Below are 22,601 nucleotides of genomic sequence, written 5' to 3' on the forward strand. Positions count from 1 at the left end.
TTAATGTTTAAGGGTGATTTGAAATGAAGATCTTTTTAGGATAAACATTGCAAATCATGAGAACAGCCAGATACTGTATCAGAAAACAGTTTTCATCCCTAAAGTAATTTGACAGGTGAGGTGCCTTTGTTCCTACCATAGCCTTTGCCTTAGCTCAGATGGAGGATGTGTAAAATAAAGGACTGGAGCACAGGAGCTCAGGGAGCAGTAACCCAGAACTGTCACTGCTCAGGTGAGGGTGGAACCTCACTCATGCCATGGCATGTGTGCTGTGAAAATCCAGGGGTCTGCCTCAGGCTGCAGGGCTGTGTTTGTAGGACAGACCAGGAGCCCCTGCCCCCTGGTAGGTGCTCCCACACGATCAGTGTGCTGCAGTGCCATTTGTTTAAAGGCTTTCTTGTCATTTCCCCTGTTGACTTTTCTGCTTCCTCAACTCCTGCCCTTCCGATTCCTCTGGCAGCTGCTCCACAGAGAGCACATGGCTTTTGACAACTGATTACTCAAACCCTCAGCTGGAGATAAACATCCTTTTGAGAGGGAAGGCAACTAGGAATGAAAGAGGAGTAGCATCTGAACTTAAGGAACAATTATGCTTTCAACTTATATCACTAATCTCATATTTTATATGTAGAAACACCAGATGTTAATGAATAAAAGCAATGGAAAAGCTGTTGCTGACAGCAGGGCTACATTTTTGACCCCTTGCTTTGTGCTTAGTGGCTGGTGGGATGCTGTGAAGCTCAATTAATGTGGTTGTTTTTTCTGTCACTGGGGCAGGTTCTTCAGTGCACATGGATCAGCCTTGCTGCCAAGCTCTCTATGACTTTGAGCCAGAAAATGAAGGCGAGCTTGGATTTAAGGAAGGGGACATCATAACTTTGACCAATCAGATTGATGAGAATTGGTATGAGGGGATGTTAAATGGAGAGTCTGGCTTCTTCCCCATTAATTATGTTGAAGTGATAGTTCCCTTGCCTCAGTGATTGTGTCATTCGAGCTGTGAACATGATTTCATGACTGAAATGGATTCACAAATGTTCTGTCAGTGTGGCATTCTGTGAAAGCCTTGCTATTTGACTGACTTACTGACTTTTGTATGCGTCTTTTTAAAATGTATTTATTTTATATTCAAAAAAATTTCACCTTCCCTGATTTGTCAACCTGCAAAAAAACCCATACCCAGTTTTTTTGCTTTGTGCCTTGAAGATCACTGTATGAAGTGTTTACTGGTAGCTCACTGTTGCTCCAAAAATGCATTTCCTTGCTATTATTGTATGTGGGTTTTTTTTTTATCTTTGGCTGCAATGATTTTACTATTGAAAACCATTTTAAAAAATACTGTTAGTGAAGCTAACTGTAACCAGTTCCTAAGTTACTGATGTCCTTGAGCTGTTTTCATCTATCACACCATAATTTATTGTGAACAAGTTAATTCATCTTTTGCATTGTATGTTGACAAAAGGCAAAGTGGTTGTTGTCAATATTAAGATGATGTTGTACTAAGTACAAGTTCTCAGCATTGAAAGTTGGTATAATTTACTGACCAAACTGAATAAATATTTCTGTGGGACAAGAAAAGTGGTTGCTGCTTCTGTACTGATGGTTCTGGCACTTGTTTGAGCAGGAATCCACTTTTGCTGAACAGATCAGCTTTCAGTGACAAAACCAAGGCATGAATAAAGAAGGTATTAGTTTTATGACACCACTGCACTGTAATTTTAATAATCTTGCTACTTCTCTGTTGGTTGTTTAGCATTTATGTCTGTTAAGATCTTTTTCTAGCAGAAGGAAAAGAGAGAAGTGCCTTGGAACTAAGTACAAACTGCTCCCAGTTCCATAGGGTTTGTATAGAGCTCCAGTGAGAGAAAGGGGTGAGTAGCACTGGTGCCTACTGCACACAAATGAGAAGTTAATACATTTCTCTTTCTTATATTTAGTTGAAAGGGATGGAAAGGAGGAGAAAGAGAATAGGCAGTGATGGAAAGACATGTAATAACTAAAAATATAACAAAAGCCTCAAAATTAAGGAAGAAGTCTGGCATCAGAAGTACTTACCTAAATGCAGATAGAATCACTTTTTTTTTGTCCATCTCCTGCTTTGCTTAGTAATGTAGTAGTGACCAAACAAAGTGAGTAGCCCTAGAGGAAGATGTAGTTTTTTGTCAGTTGCTCTCCATACAAGACAAATTTATGAGAAGAGAGCTGAATTCTTTACAGGGAAGCTGTCTACTGAAGATTCCTCTTCAGCTCGTAGCAGTTCAGCTCTAGTTGAAGTAAGTGATAAACAGGAGAGCAGAGTGCATTGCCTAAGCTTCCTCACTCTGCAGTCCCAAAAATCACCAGTTTTATTACTTCAAAATGTTTTGAACCACTCAACAGAAATCATTGAACAAACAGACCTTTATTATTTAATCTGCAAATATTTAAATCCAAGACTGCTTTTATATACATGAAAAATATCTTTAATAGTTAAAAAAGTTATAAGAAATAAAGATAAATACAGCAAAGTTAGAGCAGCATCTATTTCTATTGTTTGAGATGGAACAAGAATTTGGATCTGCTAAAATCCAAGTCTTAAACCAGCATCTACTCTTGATGTCTCAAAATTAGAATTTTTAAATAATGTAAGAGTTTAAGTTAGCGTAAGAAAACCTCACTTTAGCACCTGCATCCTAACACAAAGCAGGTCTTGAATTTGCAACTGAGCACTCTGGCAAGGTAAAAGATGGTGAAAACACTACTCCAGCATTGAGAGAAATCTGCAGGCTCAGCTGCTCTCCTCCCCTCCTGCTCTCAGGTGGAAGTTTACTTCATGTGGCTCAAAGCCCTTCCTTTCCCCCAGGGCCAGCAGGGGAGCAGTTTGGAGGAGAGACAGAGTGACTGCAGTGCCCTCGAGGCTGACTGTTCCCTCCTGAGGGTTACAGGACAGCATTCCATGGAGCACAGAGCTACCAGAGTGACAGGGAGCTGCACACTGGCCCATAACCAGTTTTCAGGCTGCAGCCTGAATGGAGATTAGAGATAAGGGCTCCAAGAGCAGTGACTTTGTTGTGTTTTTCACTACAGTTAGGGCTTTCTAGTTTTGATTTTTGACTTAGCATATTTTTCTCTCTAGCCCCTTAGAAAGCTGTTGGGACCAAACAAACAGTGCCAGCAGCACAGGTCACAGTATCTGCTCTGTCTGAATGAGATGCTTTTTCACATTTTCAGGATACAGTTGTCTAAGTTAAGGCTGGCACAGCTCTGCTGTGATACACTGTACCTAAGAACATACAATACTGAAATAGGGACTTCCAGGTGCTAGACTATAGAAACAGTACACTTAATAACAGGCAGGAATATTTTTGACAACTTGCTTTTAATTCTGAAGTGCTTCAACTCTAGGAACTGATCCAGACCAGTTTTATGTATCTCTGCATCAGGCTCTGAGCAGGAAACATTTCAGACCACTCATCACTCTTCAGGACAGTGTTTTACTGCAGACTTGCTCAAGGTGCAAGGGTGTGATCAGTCACATGTTTCCCGCTCAGGCTGGAAAGAGAAATTACCTTTGGAGAACTCCATGTCAGAATATTGAGAAAGTTGAGGCAGCCTCATGTTCATTGTCAAGTATTTAACATCCTTCTAGGGCACATGTTTAGAAGCTTTGTAAACTCTGTACCCTTCTCTGTTTCAGCAGGTCACAGAAACCAGATCCTTGCATAAAAGTAAAAAACTTCACATGGAGCTTGTATTCTACTTTGTATCAGTGAATCCAAGGCCAGGGTCCAGTACCAGAAGGGAGGAAATTCCATTGTGTTATGGACAGTGCTTCTCACAAAGACATCAGATGAAATACGTGAGTTCCAAATTCCAGATATGACAGAAGATAGCAACATAGATACAGTCTGTGTCACCTGGGACTGAGAGATGTTTTCAGATGATTGTCCACATTACATGACAGAACAGCTGGGATCTTCATTTTGCTGCAGAGAGAAAACATTAGGCTGATTACTTTGTGTACAAACTTAGTATTCCTTGCTGGTTACCTACTTGATCCTCATATAGGGTTTTTAGCACTTTGTAGATTTTGTTACTTATTAATAAAGCAAAGCAGAAGAGGCAGTACATGAACTGTGCTACACAAGTCTTAAATCCATGCAATACACAACTCTGTGCCTTCCTTAATGAAAGGCTGTCAAACTGCCCATCACTACCTCTCTTCCCAATCATCAGAAGCTACATGACGTGCAGATACATGCTGCTCTTGTTAGGATGGTAAAAGCAGAAGCAAAACATGGAAACACTGCCTTCCTTTAAAGCACAGCATGCATTCTTCCCATTATTTTACTGTGTGCAACCAGTGAACTTCTGTTTACTAAGCAGCCATTTCTGTACTACCAAGGCAGCAGAAGCATATAGGTACTAATGTCAAAAGTTTGACAGGAATTCAGCAAACAGGAATGACATTAAAATTTGATTGGAAGTATTAGAATTGATTCTTACCATAAATGGCACACAACTGTATTGTAAAGTTGCTGATAAAACAGATTAGAAGTGTAAGGAAAAAAGTTACTTTTGCTTTCTATCACTTATTGTTAAACAAGTGATATAAGTAAATTCAAAAAATGCCTTTTAAAATAAAAAGAAGCCATCCTTGAGGAGAGGCTCTACTGAGTATGAAAAGAAGCTTGCATCACTAAGAGCCCAAAGGGCAGAACAGCATTATAGACCTTCTCAATAGCCTATTTAACAGGGCCTCACCATCCTTCATTGAGACTGAAAATATTACAAGAACGTGCATGCAAGTCAGGAGATTGATTAACATCCTTTAAGCCAAATGATATTGTAGTAACAGATATATACCCAGATTTTCTGTTTGAAAGGACAAAAAAACCAAAATAAAAAACCTGCAGGCAGTAACTGCCTGTATAGGTACAATTTTTTTAGAAAGACAGTAGTAAGGTACTTTTAAGTTAGTTTTCAGACAGATACTTTTTGAAAATATCTAGGAATTGGTAGTGGGAGCTCTAACCTAGTGCAGTAAGATGCAACTCCTTGTAACTGTGTAGGATCAGTTTTAGGAAGAGCTGCAGTAGCTGAACATTTGCCAGCAGGAAGGAGAGGTTTTAGCTAAGCATCCCCTTGCTCTCAGGCTTTGAAGTTTGTACCATAGTACTGTTTCAGGTCAAGACACAAACTAACTTGAATCAAACACAGTCTATAACTGTTTGGTTAGGACCAACTTAAAGCGCTCAGTTGGTTTAGACTATTTCAGCAATTGAAGATAGCTAATAATATATCAAAGTACAGTAGGAGCATCCAAAATGTATCAGTTCAGACTTGTATTATGGTCAGTCAAGAGCCATTTGAAGGGGCTGGATAGTCTTGCACAGGATATTACACCATGCAAGTTGGTAGCCGAAAGTTTCTAAGTATTTTGACCTTAAGTTCACACTGAAATTGTCTTGAAAGCAATCTAGGAACGCTGGAGTGTCAAGTCACTTCATCCCACAGAAGTAGTTAGTGTTTGCATTCTGTTCTTGGGATAACAGCTTTAATTCACAGTCAGATATTTAGATGAAATGGACATTAAAGGTTGTATTTTCAGTGTGTCAGCAATAAGATAGCAAACAACTAATGCTACTGTTTGGTCATACTCAGAGAATAAGCAAAACTTCAGTTGCATTTCTGATGCAAAGCCATGCAAGCTACATCCTACACGGGACAAGAGACTGCAGCACTACTGATGAAGCAAGTTTTCTATGAGGTGACAAGCATGATTCTCACCATCTCACCTGCTTAAGGAAGCTCACAGGAACCACTATCATGAAACCAAACAACATTTCTTTTTTCTTCTTCTTTTGGTCTGACATCAAGAAAAACATTAAGAGTTGCAGGATATGAATACTTGAAGAAGTATTTTAATTTAGTAAGGAAAAGAAATTGCCATTGAATGACTCTGCGGACAGCATATATTTAAACTTTAGACAGCTTACCTGAGATGCAAACTCTGCTTCACTTCCAGTTATTTCTTCATAATCATCATCTTGCTCACTTTCTTCTCTGGGTACAAGCATTATCTTCCTCTCTGCAAGTTCCTACAATACAATTGAATTGCCACCAAGACCCCGCAGGAATTAAGCACAAACAAGTTTAGCATTAGGACAGTAGAAGCATTTTATTATTTCACTTACCTCACCATCATCTGTAATGAGTGTAACACCAATATTATCTCCAGTTCCCCAAGACTTTTGAGACTTCCAGACCAAATCACTAGGACCTGGGCTTACACCAGCAGCTGCACCCCAGATCTGCAACAGATTTACAGTGAGCATCTGAAGAATCTTTTTCTATAGTTAGATTATGATACTTAATAATTATATATGTTAGACTGTATTTTAATACCAAAGACATCCAGTAGGACAAACTGAACCACTGTAATCGCTGGCAAGTTAGTTCTTTTCAGGACTACCAAGAATGGTTGGTAAAGGCTGTTAACCTTTAACAGCAGAAAAGGCTGTTAACAGCTTCTAGCCAATGTAGAGGTAGCCCTGCTTGACCACTCAGAACATTTGAGTAACAGAGCCAAGCCACAGTCACAGACATGCTCAGGGCAGCAACTGTGTGTGCAAGAGCCTCTCGCCTGGAGTCACGTGCTGATCTGTTGAACAAACTCCTCCACAGTTTGGAGTAGCAAGTGCAGAGTTCAGCTCTTTGCTCACCATCTACATGTACTTAGACTATGGTTTTAGAGCTATTATTTCTCTTAGTACTACAAATCATGACCTTAGCATTGCTGACCCAGAGTAGGCTAAAGATTTTAGCAAGAGTCTGAGTCTCCGAACAACTTTAATCAAGTCACAGGAGTATGGGAAACACTAAAAATACCTAGAATACAATGATTCTGTTTACAATTAGAGCACACTCCAGTCTGAGATAATCCAAGTTCAGTCCAAGCTTTAAAGGAAATGTAATTAGCATTTCAGATCAAGTTGCTTCAAGGATTTTCCCCCTATCTATCTACACAGAAAATAAGAGCTTTAGTTCTTTAGACACTTGGAGTATCTATTTAGTTTTCCATATTACAGGAATCTCTACTGACATCTAACATAAGAACAGAGCTCTGAGGAAGTTTTACAAACCCAATACCTACTGTAACTTCTTGGCCTGCCTGAAGAGTGAACCTTGAAGGAAACTTGTAAGTAACATCTGCCACACTTCCAATACGTCGTCTCAACACCCAGCCATGTAGAGATTGATCCTGTGGGACAAGAAATTTCTCTCAGCATTACAGACCAACACCATATAATTCAAGCACAAGGTTCTTTCCAGACTCATGGGCCAGTTTTAATCCCACTCATGTAGCATACAAATATCTGACAATTTTGAGGAAGCAGCCACATTTCCATTAAAGCTTCCTTATGTTTTCTCACTGTACTTTAGGGTTAATCTTCATCAAGTTAAGCCACACCTGTTCTTACCTTCCATTAATGGGAGGGTCATGATAGTCTTTATCAGGGAGATTCTCATAAATGAAGTTTGCCATGGCCACCTACCAACTATATATATATATATATATATATAAACACCTTAAAACTTCATGGGTCATTCTGTATTTCAGGCTGAAATGGCTAAACTACAAGCTGTATGTTTGAAGTCCTGATGATGAATTCTAATAGTTCTGGATTTGTAAACTAAACTAGTGGAAGAACTAGCTAATTGGCCAGATAAACCCTCTGCATAGATTAGATATCACCAACTCTATTCAACCTTTTAGCTGTTTTAAGTATTTTCGACTAATGTGAAGCCATCTTTATCCAATTTACTAGAGCACCCTATTTAGTTCATCACGGGTGAGTAATACTTCTGGTAGTGCTACCCTGAATCTGATGACAAACAGCTGAAGGTGTTTGATTTCTGCATAATAGAGGCTCCTGCACCTCCACCCAAAAAGCACCTCCCAGACAGCCCTGGGAACAGAGCACCTGCAGTACCAAAAGGTCAGTCTCTAGTCTGTCACTAAGCTAAAGCCATCCCCGAGCAGTCATACATTGCAATGCAGACTCGAAAATGGAAGTACCTCATCAGAGTGGTTTTTAAGCCTGACAAATTTCCCATCTGCATCGATCTCTTCAATAGATATATTTCCAGTAGCGGAAACATGCTGAATAGTCTTAAGTGCAGCACTATGCTCCCTCTTTCTGGTTTCTTTGATTTTTCTTTTCTTCCCATGCAGGTATCGTCGCCCCTGACTTGCTGCTTGAGTTGCTGTGCTGTGTGAAGATGGACTGGGTGACAGCTTTAGCCTAGAAGAGAGTCAGATAACATTCACCTGAGCATCTAATGTGCTTTGTTTCTTCTCATGCCTACCCTCCCACTACATCCAAGCTTTCCATGGGGTCTTGCATACAAAATTTTACTTCTATTGGCAAGAGTAGCTAAGTGGTTTGTTTAGTTTGGAAGACAGCCCCAGAGTTCAGAGCAAGCTTATATTGATAAGAGAAGATTCACAACTGCACTAAGTATTCCTTTAAAGTCTCAACAGACAATCTTTAGTGAAAGTAATTTTAAGTTTTTGACCCTTCCTAGCATGTATTTGAGAGTTCATGTTCTCACCATGCATGCAAGATACCATGTCTGCATAGACAGGAGTTGATCCAAGTTCATTCATGGAACTTGAATGCTCTTTAAGATGTAGCACGAAACTTTGAGTGAGTTGAGGAATGATTAATAGACCTTTGAATTTTATCAGCTGGATTTATGACATTACTTCATCTTACTATACCACATGGTAGATGCAGGATATAAATGCCATTTACAGAAGATGATGCTTCAGTAACTGAATTACTATATTAATGACATGCTTAAAGTTTGTTTCTTGTCCCCCTGCATTTGAAGGATAAAGAGTTGGTGTAGAGGTCTTGAATGAAGCAAGTTCTCATAATGAAGATCTTGTCATAGCCTACCTCTGTTCCTCTCCTTCCAACATCTTTCTGTATGCATTTATTTCCAAGTCTAGAGCCAGTTTCACATCTAAGAGATGCTCATACTCTTCCAGCTGTGCTTGTGCCTGCTTCTGAGCTTGTGCCATTTCTTCCTCCTTTTCAGCCATACGCCTTCGATGGAGATCACGATCGTAATCCAGCAAATTCTGTAGCTCCATTATTCTGCTCTCCAAAGCAACATTCTAAAATTAAGGCGAGGGGGAAATAACAAAACCATAAGTGAAGATTACAGAGAAGAGAATTTTAAATTGAGAGTAAATTAAAATAATTATAAGGTTATACAAATAAAGACAGAACCTGGCTTTGATATTGATTAACTTGAGATATCAGAGTATCAACTCTCTTCTGTGTTTCCATCAGCTCCTCTCGAGCAGCATTGGCAAACTCACTGTTCCTTGCTGCAGTTAGCTGGGCATTCTCCACCTGTGGATAAGTCACTGTTAGTCCTGGGTTGCACATTAGCATGTATTATAAACAAGGAAGGAACACCAAATAATTTTCACCTGTTACACCTGGAAATAGTTATCTTTTATTAAAGTGTGCAGATACCAATAAAGTCCAGGTCAGAAAGTTCTGTATTGCTTTCCAGGGAGGTTAACACAAGTTTGACATTTATATCAGAAAAAGTCAGCGATAATCAGATAGTGAAAAATTCTGGATTAGGATATTTCAGTTAGTAATGTATGAATACTTTCTATGGATATTAAGTAAATTGATTCTCCAGAAGACCAATGGAGAATATGTTTAGGAGCGGCTTGTCAAAGCATAGAGCTGCAGGATATTGGGTATACAAATCAAACTATTATCACTCTTCCCCAAAAGGTCTGTTATTAAAGAGTTCCTGCATCTTTACAAGCAGCATTGAATTGCTCTACCGATACCTCAACCTTGAGATATCCCACGAAAGGATAAAGTGCTCCTTCAAGAGGCACTTACAGAATTTTCAGTGGAAACAAACACAGGCATCCAAAGGAATTTCCTGGCTTGGCATGCAAGTTGGTGTGTAGGAAAAGTTAGGTTTTATTCAAGACTGAAATTGCTTCATACAAACATGGTCCTGAACAAACCTTGGTCCTGAATCTGTCAGAAGCCTGAAATATGATCAACTTCTAATCCCTCCCTCTATTTATGCTTGAACCAGTTTTGTTTGGGATCAAATGTTTGCAGAAATCCTACTGTCAAATTTGACACTGCTTTGAAATTCCATAACTACTTATTCCAAGAAGCTGTGCAGTGAATGCAGGGGCTCCATCTATCAGCTGTCTTTGCCAGTGTGACCTTAATTATGTCAAGGTGCAGAGAACTTCAGTTTTGTTTTACTGTCTTCTTTTCCAAACTCACCTTTGCACTGAATGTTCGTTCCATCTCGTCTTTGTAGCCTTGAATTTGTTCTTCATGCTGTTTTCTGAGCCCCTGCAGAGCATCTGAGAGCTTACTCTCAAATTCTCTTTGACGGCCAGATTCTACTTCTGCTATCCTGCTCTCATGGACTCTTTTTGTCTCCTTGAGCTCCTAGAAGAAATTTCTCAGAGAATAAACAAGCCAATACAGTTTGAAACTGGATTTAGTGTTCCAGCTTCACAAATCCATCCCTGTTGAAGCAGATTTATCATTGAGTACACAGTAATTCATCTTTATGTGTATCTTACTCATCCATTAAGACTGCCACATCCACCTTGCTGCCTCACTATTTTTTTTCCCACCTCACTGCCAACATTGCTTAAACTAAAATGTAGTAAATATTTAATTTGCAAGACAAATTCTTTGAACTAGATAGATTCTGTTTGGTTTTTTTTTAACTTAAAATACATACATATACAGTTCAGTTTCTTTAAGCACTGTTATTTCACCTATTCTTGTTTTATTCAAAAAGTAACAGCAGTTAGAAAAATTAGAATTCTCTATCAAACCATACACTTTGAGATTCCTACCAATAGGAAGGAAGCTGGTTTACATTCATATATAAATTATTCATTTAGTTGTATGTACTGACTTCTCTCACAAAGGTTACCAGACACCTCTGAGAAGTGCTAAGAAAGTTGGGAACACAAGTTGCTTAAAGGAGATTTAACTTCTCTTACTTTAGGCTTCAAGTAAACATCTGGAATCATTTAACAGTAACTAATATATGCACTGTCACTTACACAAAGTAATATTTCAGATTTCAGTTCTCTTTAGAAGAGCAGCCTAAGAAATTTCTCATATCCCAGATACCTATTGGTACTATCCCAGTCAACACGAGGTTAAGTACTTTCTTGAGCCTTCCTATTTAGATGGAGGTTATGAGCTGATGGGCTGCCATAGGTTGCTAGTTACCTTTTTAGAGAAAAAAAGCAATGTTAAGATGGGCTTTAAGTGTATCCAAGGATCATGGACACCTAAAAAGATGCCTTGTTAATAAGCTAAAACATACATCTTCATGAAGGCGCTTCTGAAACGTCATTTCTTCCTGCAAAGTTTTCATATGGTTTTCTAGGTCCACCCTCCTCAACATTTCACTGTGGAGATGCTTTTTAGTATCCTCCAGTGACAGATTCAGCTAGAAAAGACAGACAACAGGGTTATCAAAATTAAGAGGTATTTTTTCAAATAAGGCAGCCAAATTGTTACAGGTCATTCAACTTAATTACTCCAGCAATCAAAACTGGTTGAGTGAAGTGGGTTACTCTGTGTAAGGTCTTATGTCAGTGGAATCCAAATATCAGCAACAGATAGAATCCTATTTAGTTTTTATGTAGACTAGATTTCCCACAAGGCAAATATAGAACAGCCCTTAATCCCACCAGCTAAATGTGACTCCTCAAAGTAGACTTCTGATGAATCAATTGTACTATCCATATATATTCTTCCCCTTTAAAACTGTAAATATTCCAAACTTCTTCCTACTAACATAATTTTTTGACACTTAATCCTCCAAATACAGCCTATGTTGACAAATTAATATACATTTTCAGTATTATACATTTCCCTCATGTGTCAGAGAAATCTCCAGGGACTATAGCAGAACATTTCATCTTGCTTTGACTTTGGAACAAGACACATTATATCCTATGGTCATAGAATTAAAGGTACCTACAACAGGTGGAAGTTTTAAGGAAACCACCATCAGTAGCATTTGCTGTCAGCAAGGGTGTAGAAATCTTTTTGTCTACCTGTCACTGTCATAGTTACCAGGCCTTCTCTGCTTTTAAATATCAAAAACTAATTGAGGAAAATGAAGCAAAAACTGCAGGAGCAAAAGCAAAGTTTAGATTCCAACAGCAAGCCTTACACTGAGTACTTGATCCTTTAATTCACGGAGCTCATTCTCCAGAGTCCGGTTCTCATTCAGGGCTGTCGCTAGATCAGCTTCCTTTGCATTTAGCTGGGCATCGAGGTCTCTCACACGAGCCTGGGCCAGGTTTAAATCACTTTCCTTTTTGGAATTCCTACAGGAGAGAGTTTTACACTGTTAAGTGCAGCTAGTGAGGGCAACTTTGTCCTCAACTTGTTTCCCTTCAGAGGGGCCTGTGGTTAAAAACAGGAAAGGTTTGTCAGGCTCACGGCGAGAGCAGAAAACAAACCAGACAGGGCCCTCCGACAAGCATCATCTGTTATACCGGAGAGATTCCTGACCCATTTTCCAGCTCGTTCAGTGCGAAGCCCAAGCGGAAGCCAGCTATTTTCCACGGCATTCCCAACGGGAGAGGGAAGGGACGGACGGCACAGGCCCCCGGCTCCACGGGGAGAGCTGGGCACGCTCAGCGACCGGGGCCGGACAATCCTTCAGGGACACCCCCGCAGCAAAGGCGGCCCCAGCCCCGCAGGAAGCGCCTCAGGGCCCCGGGCCCCGCAGTCCCCGGCCGGGCCGGGCCGTGAGGGCAGCTCGGGGCCGGCTGGTGCCGCGCGGGGCGGAGCGCGGCTGAGGCTGCCGGCGGTGCCGCTCCTCCTCCCGCAGCACACAGGCAGCTTTGTCCCCGGAGGCCACCGGCCAGCCCGGGGAGCGGCCCCGCCGGGGCTTTGCCTCCTGCAGCCCCTCAGCCACCGCCGCGAGGGACTCCCTCCCGTCCCTCACACCGCAGAGCAGGTACAGGGAGAGGGGAGCTTTGCTTTCAGAGAAGAGACCATGGTCCAGAGCAATGCCCAGGCGGTGGAACCGCAGGTACCACCTGGATGGCCAATACTCTTCAGCTGCCATCGGCACCACAGTGAAGTGTGAGAAGGGCCCACAACGAGCTCCTGTCAGGGAAGAACACTGTCATAATTCCCCACACTGCTCCAACTTTTAGAATCCTTCCAGTTGCCTGCCTACTATCCAGAGTCAGAGTCCCTGCTCAAAACTCGTATTTGAGATTACAAAGAGTAAAGGAAGTCCTCAATTTATTTTGGCAACACCAGTTCTGCCAAGTGGCAAAGTTGTGTCAACTCATACAATGAGTTTTCCAGTGGATAACTGAGAGCAGTTGGCAAAAGTCCAAAGTAATTCTGCAGGATTGATCAGCTTTAGAAAGCTTAAACTGCAAGGAAAGATTGGAAAATACTAAAGGTTGTTTAGTCTAGAGAAGAGAATAGTGACAAGAGACAGAACAATTTTTAAATACATGAAGAACCGTTACATAGAGTTAGGGAATCTGTTTTCCATGTCTATTGTGGAAAAGACAGGAAGCTCTGGGCTTAAATTGCAGGGAGAAATACGTGGGTTAGATGTTAGGGAGAGGAAACTGGCAGTTCACCACTGGAGCACACTGCCTGGGGGGATATTCTGGGATCTCCATCAGCTGGAATTTAAAATAAGGGTTACACAAAATCTGCTGGAAGAGATGCAGGTATGGTGGTTCCAGCACAGGCCTGGGGCATGTGGCTACATCAGGTGCTCGCTCAAGGCCTTTTCTAGCCCTGCTCTTCAGAGGCATTTGTTGACTGTGTTGTGCTAGAAGTTATTTACTCTTTACTCAGACTCTAGGAGAAACATAGCTCTACTAACAGTGAAAAATAAGATAACATGCTGTAGTTTCAGGTTTCTTTCTTTTCTAGGTATTAATTATTCACCTTCCTTTTGGGGTCTCTGCTACCACTACCACTTAATGTATTACATATGACATTAAGTATGTCAGTAAGTCAGTAACACTATGTAATACTGACTGTTTCATCCTACAAAAATATAAATTTCATTCTGCAATCAAAGTGTGTGCAAAACTGAAATTCTATTAGTATCTGCTTTAACAGTTCACTTTCCAATGTAAGCATCTGACAGCCAGGCTCAGGTTTTCTGGATTCTTTCCTGAAAATATTATTTTCAAAGAACCCTGGAGTGAGACATTTAATCTTTAAGAACAACAATTTAACAAGTCTGACTTTGACAAGAGCATTTACTACCCTTTTAATCCAAGTTTGGGGTTCAGAACACCACTTTCCACCCCTATGCAGCAAGCACTGACAGTTACAGTACTCTACAACATTCCAACTACCAACCATTCCAGAGCTAAGTGTGGCCTACAGACTATCAATTACAAGCAAAAACTTTGAGGCACTGCCAATCACATTTCTTATAAATCAGGATGTCACATAGGCTTGATCTGGAGAATTTAAATAATTTTACCAAAAGATTTCAGGTGTGTTTGAAACAGACTCCAGTTTGTCAAGACCAGATGATGTTAGCAGCAGGTACAGAATTCATTCTTACAACCTCACCTGCTACACTGTGTTTATTCAGGAGCAAAACGCACATCCATATTCTCTGGTGCAGAAAGGAACTGCTCTTGTCTTTCTCTGCTGTTTTTCTGCAGTTGCTTTGACCTTCCTGAGGCTCTGAATTCAACCAATATGCTTATCTACAATTCCTCCTCCCCAAACATCTTTGGCCTGCTTCCAGTCACCATTGTTTAAGTAGCAAGAAAAAACCAAATGGAATCAATTTATTGTTGTCAAAAACCTTGAGTCTCTTAATCAGTGAATAATGCTGTTGGGAAATTATCTGGTGACATTTCATTCTATAAGAGTTAAACAGCCACCAGGTTATTTAAAGGGTGTATATATCTAAGGACACGATACCCTCAAAGTTTGTTCCAAGTCATCTGAGACATTTGCAGTTAGGCAGCCCAGATACAACACACATTAATATTAGGACTCCAGTCTAGTCCCTTCAAAAACCAATATGCACCACGTATCATTTCCCACGGGCTGTAAATTTAACCACTTCTAAGACCTAGTTACTGTAAAGGGAAAAAACCCAACCCAACAGTCTAGAGAACTGCATATCTGCCAAGTCTAAAGCTTTACAAACAAAACTAGAGTTCTACAAACACAAAGAGCAGCAGAAAAATCTTAGAACAGGCATTACCCCTCTCCTCACTGTCCATTCAAGCAGCTGGTCAGATTTATGAAACAGATCTGTGAGCCAAAACCCAGCATGACAGAGACAAGCCCAACAACTATGGAGCTGAAAACAGAAGCTTACAGTAAAAACATGTTTTATTCCCAACTAGAACAGCTACTTGAATCCTACTGAGTCTATGAGGAGGCAATACTTCCTCTAGGCATTAAAAGAAGAAGCTGGTGCCTAAATTTGCTCTGATACAGGTTTATAACAAGATCTAAGGTGACTGTGGACATTCAAATTATTACAAGTCTATAACTGATATGGGGGTACAACAGGCATTACAGTAACTAGCTAGCAGGCTGCATATTTCTATAGAGGAAGCTTTTTGGGATTGGACACTTGTTCACACACCTCTTCCTCTTCCTGGAGGATGGGACAGCATTTATATTACCTTTGTTCAGGCTTGGTGAGCCTAGTTCAAGATGATGATTCCAGTCTCAGGATACACAGCTTACAAGAAAGTCAAGCTAAAACAGCAGGCAGCTCATCTCAGACTTAAAAGCAACTAGGAAAACTTTTAAGCAGAACCAACCTGGTCCAGGTAAGCCATACTGCTCCCAAAACTATCTTCTACCTGTATTCCCCTCTGGGCAAAGTCTGAGCTAAACAGCCCAAAAAAGATGCGCTCTGACTCCATACAAACACTCCTTCCACTGCTCCATAACTTTCTAGATACCTGCCCTCATTTTCAGTGTTTGTAAACAGGTATAGTGCCAAACCCAAGCAGCTATGCATTCATAGCCCAGAAGGGCAGCCAGCACCCCACGTTCTGCAGGAGCCCCATGCCCATCTCAGGCAGGTGCTGATGTGACCCCACAGCACCAGAGGTACCAGCAGCGTCGCCCCAGCACGCCTTCGGAACAGGCATCCAGACGTCTCCTAACCCCAGAGCACAACACCTTCGGGATTATCACGCCTGCACGACCTGGACATGAACCATCACCGCGCACTCCTCCCACAACCCACGGGCTGCTGCCAGAAGCATCCCCTTCCCCTCATCCCGCAGGAGCCCCGAAGAGGCGGCTCACCGGGGTGTCCCCGCGCAGGGAGGCCTGCTCGGGGCCGGAGCACCGACCTGACGTGCAGTTGCCGGTGCTCCTCGCCAATCTTGCCCAGCTCCACCTGCAGCGTGGCCCGCTCGATGGCGATGTCGTCCAGCGCCCGGCGGGCGTCGGCCAGCTCCGTCTCATAGCGGAGCCGCAGGCAGCCCAGCTCCCGGTCGCTGCCCGCCTGGTGCTCGCTCAGCCGCTGCTGCAGCGCCGACTTGTCGGCCTCCAGCGCCCGCACCCGCTCGATGTAGGCGGCCAGGCGGTCATTGAGCTGCCGCAGCTCCTCCTTCTCCTGCAGCCGGCTCAGCCGCGCCGGGCTCAGCGGGGACTCGGCGGCGCGGCTGACGGAGCGGCTCCCGCCGGCCGGCGTGGGGGGCAGCGCCGTGGCCATGGCAGCCTCCGCTCCGGGCCCCGCCGCCGCCGGGACCGCCCCGCGCAGGACACCCAGCGCCCGCCGCCGCCCCGGTATAAATAGCCTCCAGCTGCCGCCGGCCCGCGCCGAGGGTGGGCAGCTTAAAGGGCTCAGGCTGCGCCCTGCGGCCGCCCTGGCCCGGCCGAGCCCTGTAGAAAACTTTTTTTTCTTCTCCCCCCCCTCCCCCGCGCTTTATCTTTCACATGTGCCTTGCTGCATTTTATCAATCCGATGGTGCTGCCCGGAGAAGGCGGGGAAGGAAAAACCTACCGCAGTCCTGCGTTCTCACAGATCGGTGCAAGGGGTCGGGACGAAACCAAAATCCCAGCTTTAGGAAGATGCATGACAGCTGCAGTGATGCTCACACTCCAGCATGCTGCTGCGTCAGTGCTCTGCCTGTTGTGTCTGGGATTCTTTTTGCAAATTGTTCAGCTGATGAAAATAACCGTTCTGCTCTTTGTGGGCGTTTTAGCTTTCCTGTCAGCCATCCCACTTATATAGTGTTCTGCTTAAAAGCTGATGCGTGAGCAAAAGGAAGAACGGATGTAGAATGAGACCCTGCATGAAGACAAACGTGTGAAGCAGTCTGTAAACTTTTCACTAATTATATTTAATAAAAATCAGTGTTTAGTAAGAAGGTTGCTTCAGCCCTCCTTTAGTAGTGATGAGAACAGTGATAATTGTCAGTTTTCCCCCCCAGCTAATTAATTTACCCTTTTTTACTTCCACTTTTGAGAGCAGATGCTGTAGGAAACTCACTCAGTATGAGCATAAATATCTCTGAACATTACTATAACTGTAAATTACAGTGTTTGTTGTAGCAGTTACAAGAAATGTCAATTAAGATCTTAGTTTAAGCTGTTATTTTCTATGCAGAAAAATAATCCTGGCATCCTCTCAGAATTCTTTAAATATAGATTTTTATGAAGAGTGTAGGCATAAATTCAAACTCATGTTTATAGGTGGACAGGCAGGTAACATAGGAGAACAACACAGTTTGCCCCAAGAGTGTAGCTGGGGAGCTTGGGATTAAGTCACTTACACCTATGGATATGAAGGTACAGTACAGATAAGGACACAGATGAAGGTGTGAATCCACAACAAGGATTTTTTTTCTTTCTGAGCATCTTTACACGTTTTTATAAAAACCCAAAACATAATTTCAAGATTTGAAAACTATGTACAGCATGGGAGTGACATAGAGCCAGATTAAGCTCCTCTGCTTCTTGTCTGAGCAACACTACCAGGAAATTCTTTCCTGCAGAGCTGTTCCAGCATTTTATTTTGATATAATGAGTACTTGTTTGTTCTTCATTGCCAATAGAGAGTTCAATTCAAGAAAAAGAAAAAGGGTAGTTTTAATCTGAACATCTACCTCTAAGACCAAGATGTGTACATCTGAGGGTTTATTTCAGCTTTGAAACCTCAGTCCTCTACAAAGAACACTGTGATCGTGTGTCATTGCCATACTTGATCATTGCATGTTACTGGCCAGCTGTTCAAATACATTGTACAGTTTTGGAACAGATGCAGGACAAAGCAAGAAATCTGCTATTCTAAGAATATTTTTCCTTTTATGCCAAGGCTTTGTAATAATGCAAACAAAAACAGCTGAAAGAAACAGTTCAAAAATAGTCCAGTTAGTTTTATCGTTTGTATTCTTTACCTACTCTCCCTGTGCGAGACCAGAAGGAGGCAGCTTAAGAAAAGCATAATGGAAGTCTGTTGCTGATTCTTTTCTTTGTGTAATTTTTTTTCTGACTTCTTCTTTGATAGTCTGTATTGCTTTGACCACAAATATAGCTGAGGAATTCCTGCAGAGATAAGCCTGTGCCATCCTTTCCTACTGTTTCAAGTTTAAAGATATTAGGAATGTTCCAGGATTAAGAGATGAGGGGGGAGGGGGGGTGGAAGGGGGGAGGAACTATGAGAAAAGGAAAATACACATCCCAGACTAAATCACAGCAAAAATATTATACAAATAGTCCTTTTACAGTAAAATATAGATATGGGAGATTTGGATGGTATTAGCAGATGTAATAAAAGTTGGAATAAAAAACATTGTGGATTTTTTCAAGTATCTTAATAAGCCCTTGATCTTGAGTTGGTAAAATTAGGTGAAAAAAAGAAAACAGCACTGAAGTAATACAATAAAAAGGAGGAAGGGAAAAAAAATCAAGTAAACTTTTTGTTATCCTTTTCTATAGGTATCTTCTAACAAATTCCAGCCAGGTGTAAGCAATGTGTGTTTGTCCCAAAATGTTGTCAGGGCTCCTGGTGCACTAACAGCCATCGTGACCTTGACCAGCCTCAGCTGAGGCTTCTGCCCACGCTGTGCCCAGGGCTGCTGGAGCTCCATTTAAGCTCTGGCCTGGCCCTCAACCCCACCTTTTATTCTCTCTTGTGGTTTTGCTGAGCTGTGAGCTCTGCTGGCCCGTGGACTGATTTTCTGGCCTGGTTTGTGCCTGCCTGGTTATTGTAACTTTGCCTGTGCTCTCTGCACACCTGGCTGTTCCCTTACCCCCTGCATATCTCACCCAGGAGCAATGGGAGAGGGCCACAGCCTGTGTGGCTCCTGCCCACCTGTCTGGGCTACTCCTTGGATGAAAGTTTGTTAGAGCCATGTCTGCTGCATACTTTTGGTAAGGTGAAGTTTCTTGATAATAATATCTCTTTTTAGAATTCATTTTTTGTGACCCAATAGAAAATGCTTGAATTCATATCTACTTTTCAAGGGTTAAACTCAGTCCAGGCTGTACATAGAAAGCAGTCAGGCTTGACTATTGTGACAATTTTGTGCTGAAAATTATAGGTATAAACGCAGAATCAGCATAAACAATGGAAAATTGTGTAGCATTTTGGTGTTCTTCTCTGGATGTTATTCTGCTCTGTAATTTACCGGAGTCTTTTCCTAAATGCCCCCTGGAAATAAATGAACGTATCACTGGACAGTGTAACACCTTAAGGAGCTGCTATGCATAGCAGTTATACTGTTTCAAAGGATATTGCTCTGAGGTGTTGGACTGTAGCAATAAATGTCTTCCAAAGCAGTCTGTTACAGAGAGCTGTTAGTGACTCCCACGTGACCAGAGCTAATGAGGACAAATTGGGTTTTGTTGGCCTGATAATGGTTGCTACAATACCAGAGGAGGTACTTTTCCCTGAGAAAAATAGAGATCCGCCTCCAGAAAGGTTAAAGGGCTGTTTCCGTGTCATTGGTGGTAGTACACAGAGATGGGAAGGGCCTTTGAAGAACACATCACTGCACAAGTGATCCTCCTCTGCAGGACTCCAGCCTATGCCTCTATTTGTATGGTTAAATTAAGCAGTACAAGTCAGTTGGCTTATAGTGGCTTTTGTCTGCTATGGAAGAACAGCCTTCTAGAAATTGGTAACAGGGGAAAAAATAATTTTTTTGTGACCTTACCAGATACAGAAGTAAACAATAGATTTTGTTTGGTAGAATATGAAATGTAGGCAATACACCAAATAATAGCCTTTTGTAGGTGACACCGGGCAAGTTCCTTGTTTAGGTGTCCTGGTTTCCAGGTGTCAGTGATCAAACCCTGCTCTCAGCTGCACACACAGAAGCTGTTGCTGTGCATAGTCTGTACTGGCACTGTTGTGCCCAGCACCTGGCTCGCTGTGTGAAGGCGCACGGTAAAGTGCGTATTCATCTCCTCTTTTCGTAGCCTCACTCTGTGTGTCACTGGTATTCATCCCAATGATGTATCGTGTTTCTTCCAACCCTTTAATTTTTTTATTCCTTCTCCCTGTTTGCTCCTTCTTATGTTCTCTACCATTTCCATATTGGTGTGCTTCGTGGTGGATGCTCATGCAGTGACATGCACAAGTCATCTTGTGGCACACAGGCTGCCTGCTTTGCTCTTGCTCTTCCCCAGTGAGCCATTACAGCAAGGGCAGGTCCTGCTGACCTTTGTCCATTGCTCATGACTTGCAATATAATTGATTTCCTCAGAGCCCCTGTTTATTCACCAAATACTGCCTCTTCCACATAGCTCTCAATAACATCTTGTTTTGCACAATCACAGAAGTGAGGGCCATCGCAGAATGAGGAAACCAGGTCGCTGTTGCATGAGAAGAAAATGGTAGACAAGCTCAGGAATTCAATATGCCATATCCATAGTCTCAGTGGGGATATGTTATTTTGCAAGCTAGAAAGACTATCTGTTAACACATAGCTATGTGTAGATAAACTGAAACTATTTTACCTCTGCAATGAATTTTTCATTTTGCTTTATCTGCATTCAGCCTTTATCAATACAAATTCATATTTTCTAATTATGCTCAACATAATCACCTAAATCCTTTCTAAAATATATTTTGCAAACCCACAAAATGATCATATAAGTATGTTATAAGTTTATCTCAAAATGTTTATTATAACATTTATTATTTAAGGCTGTGAACTGTGAGCTAGGATAACAAGTTTGTACCATTTGAGTGTTTGTTTTGCTCTTACTGTATAGGATCATAAATATGAAAATGAGCTGTAAGTTGTTTTGCTTAAGAACCAAAAGGAATTTGAAAGACAAGAAAGGACAAATATTTCTTCAAATACTTGAAATAGTGACCATTTGACTATATTGTTTAGGTAATTCTAGAGTCCTTTGAACACAAAGTGAGAGGAAGACAGTAGTTTTCTTCTACAGTGTTTAGGTCTTTACATAAGCAGTTTTTCTTTCTGAAAGCCTCAATTTTTTTTTTTTCTACTTACTGTTTTGATGGAGCTGTTTCCAAAGCCCAGGATGATGATCTACATGGAAGGCAATGGGTTCCATAACACTGTGACATGAAAGACAGAGTGCTGTGGCTGACCTTTGTACCTTTTTACTAATAGAGGCTTTACTCTTGATAGGGTATAACATACTTGTGAAGGGTGACAGTGTGTGACTGTTCTCTGCCCTGGAGGGCTTGTTATTTCAGAGTAAACAAGAACCCTGTGCATATACAGTGCAGGGCCAAAGAACTGATTAGACTGTGTCAGGGTTCTCATTACCCTAGCTACAGGAAATTTAACATTTTGCTTTCATTAATCAATCAGGTGCAGCTCTGTTACTGATAACTTTGAGATGTTGAACCAAAATGCAGTTTCTGCATGGGGCCTCTGCAGGATACTTCCAATTTTGCTATATGTTATTCAGAATACTGATTTACGAGCCAAATGTTGTTCTGCACTGTTTCAATGGATTTTAAATTTGTAGTTTAGCCAAACATATTTTCTCTTGAGTAGTAAAGACTTCTGTTGTGATGAAAGAATGGCCTCCATGATCATCAGATTTGTGTAGTTGAACTTGGTTTGGGGAAATAATTATATATAAGTGGAATCTGTTGAAGAGGTATGTCTACCTTCATTTCAGGACAAAGATAAGTAGAGAAGTGTTGCGTTTCTTATTTAAATATGACTGTTTTCATTAATGTTCAAAGAGTGAAATTTGGTGGTTATCATGTGATTTAACAAAGGGGTTTTTTTTGCCAGACCAGAGATTGAAGTTTTTTTCAGTTTGGCCATTTGGCAGCTATATCTTGCAGAATCTTTTTTTCTCTGCTACATATTCCAATTTCAACTGTAAGTTGAAATTTTCTATTGCAATTGACCAAAAAACAAGAAATTACAAACTATTTCATAGTTATGTTTGATAGTGAAGACACATGGTCTTAAGTCTGTGTAAAATGAAGGATAAGACCATTGTATTTCCAACCCTCATCCTCATTAGAGCCCATGGCAGCTGTACGGATGGATGAGATTGCTGTTACGTGTTCAATGAAATAGT

At 41.5% G+C, this 22,601-nt stretch overlaps 2 protein-coding genes across 6 annotated transcripts in view; one reads left to right on the forward strand and one right to left on the reverse strand.

Annotated features, from left to right (window-relative positions):
- Nucleotides 1-1,578, forward strand: part of SH3GL3 (SH3 domain containing GRB2 like 3, endophilin A3) — a 41,639-nt gene extending 40,061 nt beyond the window's left edge. For both annotated transcript variants that reach the window (XM_053955304.1, XM_053955305.1), the window contains exon 9: nucleotides 778-1,578. In XM_053955304.1, the coding sequence (XP_053811279.1) occupies nucleotides 778-983 (206 nt within the window). In that variant the 3' untranslated portion in view covers nucleotides 984-1,578. The remainder of the gene's footprint in view (nucleotides 1-777) is intronic.
- Nucleotides 1,579-3,339: 1,761 nt separating this feature from the next.
- Nucleotides 3,340-16,800, reverse strand: LOC128794960 (lamin-L(III)-like). 4 transcript variants are annotated; one of them, XM_053955299.1, is made up of 12 exons: nucleotides 16,421-16,800; nucleotides 12,259-12,415; nucleotides 11,401-11,526; nucleotides 10,329-10,499; nucleotides 9,285-9,410; nucleotides 8,949-9,169; nucleotides 8,063-8,288; nucleotides 7,136-7,243; nucleotides 6,177-6,293; nucleotides 5,979-6,080; nucleotides 5,778-5,848; nucleotides 3,340-3,965 (listed from the first exon to the last, which is right to left on the reverse strand). In XM_053955299.1, exons 1-11 carry the CDS (start codon nucleotides 16,783-16,785, stop codon nucleotides 5,807-5,809), a joined length of 1,761 nt encoding a protein of 586 aa, XP_053811274.1. In that variant the 5' UTR covers nucleotides 16,786-16,800; the 3' UTR covers nucleotides 3,340-3,965; nucleotides 5,778-5,806. The 4 variants fall into 4 exon arrangements, with proteins under 4 accessions (XP_053811274.1, XP_053811276.1, XP_053811277.1 ...); XM_053955301.1 differs by lacking the exon at nucleotides 16,421-16,800 and adding an exon at nucleotides 12,603-12,830; XM_053955302.1 differs by lacking the exon at nucleotides 16,421-16,800 and adding an exon at nucleotides 12,587-12,668.
- Nucleotides 16,801-22,601: the final 5,801 nt, after the last annotated feature.

This window comes from Vidua chalybeata, chromosome 13 (assembly GCF_026979565.1).
Source record: "Vidua chalybeata isolate OUT-0048 chromosome 13, bVidCha1 merged haplotype, whole genome shotgun sequence".
NCBI classification, from domain to species: Eukaryota; Metazoa; Chordata; class Aves; order Passeriformes; family Viduidae; genus Vidua; species Vidua chalybeata.